Below are 9,674 nucleotides of genomic sequence, written 5' to 3' on the forward strand. Positions count from 1 at the left end.
ATTTAATCAAAAACAAATCGTCTCTCATTATGTAAGTTAAACGTAGTCAATCACTTTCTACTTGAAAAGGACAAGAAAAGAATTAGAAGTTTCTTGAAAATACTGCTCAAATATATTTAATCTCGACTATGAAAGCCTTGTTGGTAAAGTAAACACTGCTGCTAAAAATGAATTCATAAGACTAGCTAAGAATATACATAGTTCTAAAGATCACCCACTTCACTCAGAGTTGATCTCTCTGTGCAATAGAACCAGCAAGTACAATCTACGTAATCCTACTATCTTGCCATCTTTTAGAATTATGCTTTTTAAGAACTCATTTATCTACAGAGCAGCCATTTATATTCAAAATGGATTCTTAGAATCTCTGTTATAATCCTTTTAATCTTTAAAACTTCTAATTCTCTATCTTATTTCTTGTTTTTGTTCATGCTTTCATTTTTGTACATGTTTACGTCTTTTATGTATCATTTTTATGGGTCCTGTTTATAAATTTTATAATTTATACTGGAATAAAGAAATTGAAATTGAACTGAATTGTCAAGCAAAGTGAAAAATAGGTTACATCGTTCTAATAATAAACCTGTATGTTTGAATCTATTACGAAGTTGCAACATGTCTTTCGCCTAATTTGTTTTATTTTGTGAATTTTTGTACTATTCAGAACCGTTGGTATTGCTCTTTGTACAACTGCTTCAAACCTTACCGTGGCTTTAGCGTCATTAATTCTTCTCCTCTCGGCAATCTGGGAGGAACTGCCTTATTTAATATTTGGTACGTTCACGATAGTCGGCGGTCTGCTAGTACTACTCCTACCGGAGACAAGAGGTTGTCCATTGCCAGAACATCTTACTACGGCCGATCCTGTTCGGTGAGTTTAAGTCATTTGTCATCTCTTGTGACGTGAATAAACATAATGCACACAGTCGTCAAACCAAAGATTTTGGCCAATTCAAAGCACGTGGTCGCAGTATCGGTCCTGGTCCTACCAACTCCTGTATGATGAGTGTATAGGAGTGGATTAATGGAAGGTTTAGTCAGTCACAATACTTTCAAGTAACCATTATCTTGAGTTTAGGACAAAATGTTTACGTGGATTTGCAAAGCCCAAAGAGCTTTTTAAGTTACCTTCCTAAAAGTAATTGTACACTGCATGTTCCTGTTAAACTGTAAACAACGGCCAAAAAAACATGTGCACTGAACAGAGCAGTGTGGAGTATCTTTCCCTTCAACAAAAGTTTTAAACTGGCTGTCAATTAGAATGATGGGTCACACGAAGCAACCCGGTACAGTATCATTTTCTAAAAAAAAAACTAATTGGGCCAATCGTTCGACTTCTGCTGAAGGGAAACTTCCCGGCGTATTATAAGACGCCAGTTTCAGAGCCAATTAAAGTGCACTTTTAGCTCGAAAGTATAAAGGAGCTTAACAGAGGAAAATACGAACATTCCGTATTATTGCATGACACTGTGGCTTGTCTGTGATATATGTTACAACTTACAAGTCACATTGTACATTGTTAGCGTTTTCGCGCAATTACTATCGACGTGGTAATGTTAACGTGATTCAGAGAAAGCATGCATCTGTTTTGTTAAAGATCATTTTGACAGCAGAATAAGTTCTTACAAAGATAAATCTTAGAAAGGCATTTACCTGAAATTCATTGACAGGAGCAGGAACATTATTCTCGTCTTTGCTGAGCTTTCTATCACGTTAAAGAAGAAGATGTTATTATTCAATGTTATTGATCCTATCGAGCCGGACGGAGGTAGTACGTTCATATATTAGTACCATGCCCGGCCAGCAGTCGCTACATTGTAGTATTACCTGATGTGGGTTGGTGTCCTCATGAATGTAAAAACATTAGCGTAGGCGTGAAAGACAATCAGACAGTTGTTTTGATAGCACAGTGATAAATTGTTCTCATTGTGATATTTCATAGCCCATATACTTAGCAACAGGGTTAGATGTTAAAGAGAAAATTAATGAATATTGAACGTTAATGCACGCAAATGTAAATTAAGATGTCAATTCAACGTCCTGGAAACACTTCCTCTTATGTGCCCCACACCCAAATCGACCTCACCTGATATAATTTAACATTATGTCTAATGTAGGCTAATTTATACGACTGCAAATTAATGTAGTAACAGATTTGTTGACACGACGGAGATGAAATAAATTGATGACATTAATGTATATATTAAAACATATAAATAACTTTGGTTAGTCTATTTTTGTTTTTTAATTTCAGGAAACCAGAAAAAGAATTTTCACCACTCGTCTCAAGTACTGAAGTCTAACTAATCTTTGACACGTCAACTTGCGAAAACTTTTGCCAGCATGTGTACCTAACAACTACTTAAGAGTACAGGTTTTAATGTATGGGAAATTTACCAATATTCTTTATATATAATTTTAATATGAATATATATATTTGTACAATCCATGATGCATTGATGGCAGGCCCGTAGCCAGGACCTCTGAGTTGGAGGGGCAAAAACGATTTCAGAAGTGGCACCAACAAGTAACGATGGGCACCAACAATTTAAGGAGGAGCACAATACTCTTGTCCTGTAACTAATTATGTTTTACATACAAATGATGGTGGCATCGTGAGGCAGGGTAGGTTGGGGGGGGGGGGGTGCAGTAGTTTGTACGGGGAGTGGGGCTTGCTAAGGGAAGAAACACCTTATTGAAATTTGTTCGATGCGTATTAAAATATGGTGACCATGATTGTCAATGCTTAGGCCCTAAGTCTTTGCTCATTCTATGAATTTCTCCAGTATAAGTTCATTCCTTTAAATTTAATGTGTATAGTTCTTTAAACTCTACTTTCTCTGTCCACATCTCAGAGTGCATCCACATTTTGAATTTTTATTATTGTTAAAGGCTATTACTAGTGAATGAATAAATCATAACGTCATTTTAAGAACTATTTTCGACCAAACTTTCCAACTCCTTTTGCCACAGAGGTGGAGACCAGTGGCGTAACTCCTATGGGCTCGGACCTTGCTGAGCGGGGGGCCCCGACCAAAGGGGGCCCTCTGCTATACTGATGCACAGGGTACCTCTTTGGATACGGACCCATAATGCATTACTGAAATTATTGAAAATCAAAATCCTAAGACACTCAAAACAACCGATGTGTAAATGCAACTTGAAACGCCCGGGACGTGTCTTTCCCGACGATCTAGGAGTATTTTTTTTTTGCAAAAATATCGTACGCTCCGCGCCAACTTATGGTGGCGCTCCGCTTAAATATTATCAAGTAGTGTGTTACACATACATGACAAACTCATTCCCCACCACCGCCCCCACCCCACCACCTTGTGTACATTTCTGCAGACGCCCCCTTAATGCTTGGACCTCCTGATAGGGGGCTCCTTTGGACAAGGTGCCTGGGCCCCAGGCTCATCGTTAAACCTCTTGTGGATACATAACACAAATAGCGCCCCAATTTGTAATGTAACCTGTGTATACCGAACGCTATCTGTTGCAAACATTTCTAAATAAATAGACTACACGTTATCGTAATGTGTTTACTGCCACCCCTTTCCCCACCTATCAGGGCTATGCCAGTCAACTTTAATCGGAAATAAATCACAAACTAATCAAGGAGTGAAACAGTAAATACCAGTTGTTTTGATCGGCAATACATGCAAATTGTAAAGTGAAATGGTATATACACTGAGTTACATTTCTCACCCATCATCAGTGCATGTGACACAGGCGAGTTGTTTGCGTGGGATTTAAACAGAATGATCTATCTTTGTCCTGCCGGCGAACATACGTCATGCAATCCGCTTACAATGTCGGCATGACACAAATTGGTTCTCTCCACTATAGTTATTGTAACTATATAGTGTTGCCTTAACTACTGCGTGAAATTAAAAGAGAATTCCGCCAGAGAATGAACATTCATCATAATAATGAGTTACTTCGTAAAATCGATTTGCCTGCTGTTGGTTTTTTCTTCGATCTTGTCTTTGCCTGATCACGTGAGTGCTTTATTTCAAGTGCTAGTCTCTTAGCCTGGATACGTGGCATCTTCAGTCTCCTCTGAATCTCAGTTTCGTCAAATTGACACAAGATTTTCCCGTCAATCTTCTCTTTCCAAAAACTGCCAAGGAAAGCATCAAATTTATGCCAACATAAGAAATCTAACACTTCCTCCACAGTAGCAGTCAACAGGTCCAAAGACTCGGGAGTTTGTGATATTCGAACTTCAGACCCAAGCGAGTGTCGAAAAGCAGGAGTTGGGGTGATTTCTGAACCTACCGAGACATCAAAGGGAAACATGCTGCCCGTAAAATATTGACAATCATTATTCAAAGGTTCATCAAATGCATCATCATTAAATCCCCAAAGGTACACCAATCTTTCGAACATAAATAACGCCATATTTTTAAACTAAAACACGGATAAGGGTCTAAAAAGTTATTGCTTATATCACGTCAGTGTCTTTGAATAGTACTGATGCGTCGGCAAGTGAAGAATAATTAACTGAGTGGTTACAAGCCATGGCACTGACCATGATAACAAAAATCCGAATCAAACCTTTCTCATGCAATTTCATATTATCGATGTCGATAAAAAACTTGTGAATCACGTTTGAAGCACTCTTATTTTAAAAATGATCTATAGCTTATCTAGTTAAATAGTGAATTGTGTAAAAGTGAGTGCAGGGGCCTGACGTTTCGGCGATCCTAGCAGGATCATCTTCAAAGGCTGAATGGCAAGTTTTATTTTAAAATAGTAAATTTGAATAAATTAAAGCTTCAAGAAATATGTATGCAATTCAGACCCTAGCTACGTATAGGTGGTATATCCGAACATATGCGAGTAGCATTTTACATTGAGAATTTCAGCTTTGACAGAGTTCAAAATTGCTCTGAAAACAAGACATTGGGCAAAGTAATGATTGTAGGTGCGATACAGCTCATTTACATTGCTTTGTGGCATGTGCTGGGGCAAAATCATCACTAGAAGAGAAGTCAAGATGCGTGATAATTGGGATAACTGTAGCTTCAACGTATATTTCGACACTATAGGCCTACCTTTGGTATTGGTGCTCTCGACTGGCGAGGTCTTAGGGACTTCAAATGGGCTTCCATTCACTTCATACACATCTCTGTTACCATTTTCGATGATCGAATAGGTTCCAACTGGTAACAGGCCTTTAAATAGTTTTTGGGCTTCCGGCTCTTGAAACTTTTTTACATTCAATTGCGAGGTCACCGGTATGGACAAGATCAGTGGATGGTTCATTCTTGTTGCAATCACTCTGGTTTCGTCAATTATTTCAGTTAGTAGGAAAGCTTCATCAGAATTAACCTGGCGGACACGCTGAAAACAGGACAGAAAAACTTGTGATAATATAGGTGAAAAGGACGAGACAATGTTGTAAAGAGAGGGGAGGGGGAATGGTTGAAGGTTTACAATAGGTCGATCAAGAGTGAAGCGAGCCGGCGTTTGTGGGAACAGGCTTTAATTAGAGTCGAAGGATTCGTGTGTACCGATAATTAAGTGTATAGTTAATTCAACACACTAGGAGGGAGCTGTTTCGGCTTCCTTTTCCTAATCATGTGCACAAAGTGATCCATAAAGTGAATAAACCACTCCCCCTCCCCCGCCCCATCGCCCCCCCGCCCCCCCCCTCCCCCCGCCTCCTACGCCTATGGTATAGCACTTAAAGTTTTCTATAGACTATTTCTATGGACTATAATTCAAGACTAAAATTTTGCCTAAAGTCATATCCTTTAATGTTTCATAATTTGAATACTTAAAGCGACTGTCAATAAAACACATTAATACAATGACATATTGACAATATGCAATATAGTAACAACACAATTTACTTAATTGTTACCGTAAAGGTAAAACCCCTAAAAGGGATATGAACCGGGCGTAACAAAACAGTATAGATAGGCAGGTTTGTTCTACTCATACAAGTAAGACTAATAAAAGATTAAAGGTGTGAGCATAAACGGTGTTATCGCAAACGTGAACTTCAAACGCGATCAACTAAGTCAAAGGTATACCATGGGTAAATGACCTGGCATTGTCTTTCAAATGTAAGTTGTTTCTTAATAAGCACATAAACAAACAACTATCAAAGTATTATTTAAAAACCAACTCACGCACGAAGCCTCGGGAAATGTAGACGACATGCACTAAAGCCTACATTATTGATATTACTTGACACCAGGGAATGTTGTTACCAAGCTTTTGAAAAATACATTTAACATGTAGTCAGCCCTAACGAGAGAAAGAGGCAGAGAGAGGGGGCGGGCGGGGTGGGGAGGGATACATCCCTGGGCCCGGAGTCAGGGAATATGAGACAAAAATAACGTAATTTTATTTTCATAATATAAACCTACTGAAATAAAGACGAGGCGGCATAATGGTTCCACCAGTGGTGTGCACAAACGGGGCGGATGGGCGAGGAGAGGGTTGGCATTGGAAAGGTTCCGTAGGGGATTTCCCCCATCAACTTTCAAAGTACTTATTAGCACAATCGTTCTTAACAGGACCATGCTATAGAAAACTAACTTGCTACATATATTCAAAAACCATTGATACAAGTGTATGTTTCAATGGCGTAGGAACCGGGGGGGCTGGGGGCGGCGCCAGCCCCCCAGTGAAAAATATGGGGGCGGAACTATCATTCCGCCCCCCGCTCCGCAAGTCAGAAAACCCCTTTTTTCATTTCCAAATGAGAAAAAAAATCTCATTTGGAGCACCAAATTGCATTTAAGGCCAGGTGAAAGTGCAAAATTCTTTACAAAATGGAGTGGGAGTTGAAGTGTGCTATATTGCACCAAATTTCATCTGAGGCCACCTGGAAATGCAAAAAAATTCCAAAGGGGAGGGGGACACCCCTCCCCTTAGACCCCTCCCCCAGGCCGGCCATCAGTCTTCAGCCCCCCCCCCCCACTGAAAGTACCTTCCTACGCCACTGGTATGTTTGACACAGCATATAACACCGTTAGGCGACGTAATATCCACAACGATTAAAGTAACGGCCATGGAAAATATTTGGACCAATTGAACTTTGATTAAGTTGAACTGTTGAGGCGCAACGAGGATAGATATACTTACCACGGGGAATTCATTAAGAGTTGTAATTTCTGACAGAGTGAAGAGCTCCTCTGATAACATTGTTGTATACACGTAGGATTTCATCTGCTGTGATATTTTCACAAGTTTTCCTTTACAGGTTCCAACAAGCATCTGTAAGCGTATAGTAATGACAGAATGTAAGATTTCATGTTTATTGCTTTTTTTTTAAATTTGCGGAGGATGATACGTGCACTCACAAAAATCTAACGCAGTACGTGCACTAGTCTACAATTCCACATTCTTTATGAAAATAGTCTCAAAAGTGTTTAGAAATACATACAACGTGATACGGTTCTGTGAAGAATAATACTTCTTCTGCGCGCCAATTATGCGTGGTTACCCCAAGGTTTGCTTATCACAGCAATCTTGTTCACTCCCGAGTTAACGCCCATTTATTTGAATGAGTTACGAACTTGAGCGTTATTTACAACTTATATAAAGTGTCATTACACGGATAAAAGCATAAATATTCAAATGGCGAAGACATTTAATATCCTTGATTGATGAATGATATGTTACATAAAACTCACCAAATGATTCGGCATACCGTCTTTCTCTTCTACGCGAGTCAATGAAAGTACATCATTAATGCCTATACGACCCGCACTTGTTGAGGGTTCAGTTTGCAATATTCTTACAAATCTTGGAAGAGGTTTGCTTTGGATAACTGCCAGAGTCCCACAGTATACTTGGTCATCATGCAGAGGATCTGAAAGCAAAGGTCGAGGTTCTTAAACTCACATTTCATCGGTAAAATTAACTTTAGTTAATTAATAAGGCGGAGTGTATAGCCTAGTGGTTAACGCCGGCGTCTCCCAGTCATGAGATCCCCGGTTCGATTCCCCGCCGACAGCAATGTGTGTCGTCTGGCAAGGGTGTTGTTCAATAACAACTTCCTGACATGGACGTTAAATGAAGGTGTGCCGAGAGATTGGCTTCGGTCAGCTTGCGAGTCTATAAGCCTCCATGGCTTCTTTCGCGAGTTCCTGCTTGCGGGAAGATCACATATACATACATACATACATACATACATACATACATACATACATACATACATACATACATACATACATTTAAAGAGTAATATATATATACATATGTACGATATTGCTTATACCATGTCTGATAAATTCGATGCACCTATAGACTTTGTTTACTTAGAGAAAGCTCATTTAATATACCATCATTAAGTCAGGCACGGAGTTTACGAAATGAATTAAATGAATTGTTCTATTATTTAGTCTATACTCTACACTGCCCGATGCTATGGCAGAAGAAGAAAAAGGTTTCTTACTTTGTGGTAGTAGTTCGTAAGCACCACTTGTCTGCATCGGAACAAATCGGCTCTTTCCGTGTGGATCAATTGCTTGAATTCCTCGCGTACAACGTAAGAAGTGCAGAAGGACACATTCTCCCTCTCCAAATATAAGTTGGTCTCCGCTGTCCATAAAATCTTCTTTGACATTCACTATCAACGGTAGGGAATTCTCAAGCAATAATTTACCAAGTTTAGACTTTCCTGATATGGTATCACCCTCTTCCAGCTTAAATCTGATCTTTCTGCTCTCGGCATCCACAACATCATCCAGAACATTCTCATAGGTCAGCTGACTAGATGGGATGGATGGAAGGGGTCTGTTGGCCATCTTGTTTCTTGTTTCCAATTGTCAATTACGGTTCATCGAAGTGGGTAAATTGCCTCTTTTTCTCTCTCTCGTAAAAAATTCAGAAACTTAATAGAATAGCAATTCACCAGACCCTACATGGTATTCCCCAAAGTTAATTACTTCAATGACAAAATTAAGAGTTTTAGAAATATCCACGCAGCTCTTAAAGTGAACGTCTATATTGCTTGCGTAATATACTTCAATGTATATAAGCACATACAAACAACAACGTATTGTACTATAGGATTGGGTGAAGAGCTGTGTCACATTTTTGGACGTTGCGTATGTGCTTACTATCATGTTGGCTTTTGGTACAAAGGGCTCAGATTGCTCTATATATCATTAACCAAGTTATTGCTTTGATAAGTATAATTGCATTTGGCGGAGATTCGGATCGACACAAACTATGGCCTAACTAAGGTAACTGCTTTCATAAGAAATTGAATAAGTTATTTGTGATGCAGTTTTTATCTTACTAAATCTCTAAAACGTAATGATATCGAGTTTTATCAGTCTATGTAATACTTCGAAGATGCTATACCAAACATCATCAGTGACAGACAGGTTACTTGGTTATGTTATAAGTACTACAGTGTTTGCGTTCCCTTTCCATTTACATTTTTGTAGAGAGTTTAGGGAGCAGAATTCTAATCACACTTGAGTACCGTGGGCCGAGTGCATCCATTCCACCGTTAGAGTTATAACCCGTAAATTATTATATAATTATATTTACGATATTGAACTTATGTAGGCATCAATCTTAAAAGAAAGGCAGGAGACTGATTTAAACGTATAAAAGACATTTATTTCAGATTTTTTTGTTGTTATTTCTGAACTTTTTCTGAACTATTTCTGAACTATATTCTGAACTATTTCTGTACT

The 9,674-nt window shown here is 38.9% G+C and overlaps 2 protein-coding genes and 1 long non-coding RNA gene across 6 annotated transcripts in view; 1 reads left to right on the forward strand and 2 right to left on the reverse strand.

The window, feature by feature from the left end:
* LOC139961113 (uncharacterized) overlaps positions 1-2,247 on the reverse strand; it is a 22,078-nt gene extending 19,831 nt beyond the window's left edge. Inside the window, exon 1 of one of the 2 annotated variants that reach the window (XR_011790725.1) lies at positions 1,654-2,247. This is a non-coding gene — a long non-coding RNA (uncharacterized lncRNA). Of the gene's footprint in view, positions 1-706; positions 848-1,653 lie in introns of those variants that run through there. The other variant, XR_011790724.1, reaches the window with a different exon arrangement.
* The window catches only part of LOC139961100 (organic cation transporter protein-like), a 15,916-nt gene extending 11,962 nt beyond the window's left edge, over positions 1-3,954 (forward strand). For 2 of the 3 annotated variants that reach the window (XM_071959992.1, XM_071959989.1), the window contains exons 10-11: positions 665-871; positions 2,255-3,954. In XM_071959992.1, the coding sequence (XP_071816093.1) occupies positions 665-871; positions 2,255-2,303 (256 nt within the window). In that variant the 3' untranslated portion in view covers positions 2,304-3,954. Of the gene's footprint in view, positions 1-664; positions 996-2,254 lie in introns of those variants that run through there. The other variant, XM_071959991.1, reaches the window with a different exon arrangement.
* Positions 3,626-9,527, reverse strand: LOC139961110 (uncharacterized). The gene is made up of 5 exons (XM_071960008.1): positions 8,420-9,527; positions 7,656-7,834; positions 7,105-7,236; positions 5,061-5,349; positions 3,626-4,277 (listed from the first exon to the last, which is right to left on the reverse strand). The coding sequence occupies exons 1-5, from the start codon at positions 8,769-8,771 to the stop codon at positions 3,925-3,927; spliced, it is 1,305 nt and encodes a 434-aa protein (XP_071816109.1). The 5' UTR covers positions 8,772-9,527; the 3' UTR covers positions 3,626-3,924.
* Positions 9,528-9,674: the final 147 nt, after the last annotated feature.

This window comes from Apostichopus japonicus, chromosome 20, assembly GCF_037975245.1.
Source record: "Apostichopus japonicus isolate 1M-3 chromosome 20, ASM3797524v1, whole genome shotgun sequence".
Taxonomy (NCBI): domain Eukaryota; kingdom Metazoa; phylum Echinodermata; class Holothuroidea; order Aspidochirotida; family Stichopodidae; genus Apostichopus; species Apostichopus japonicus.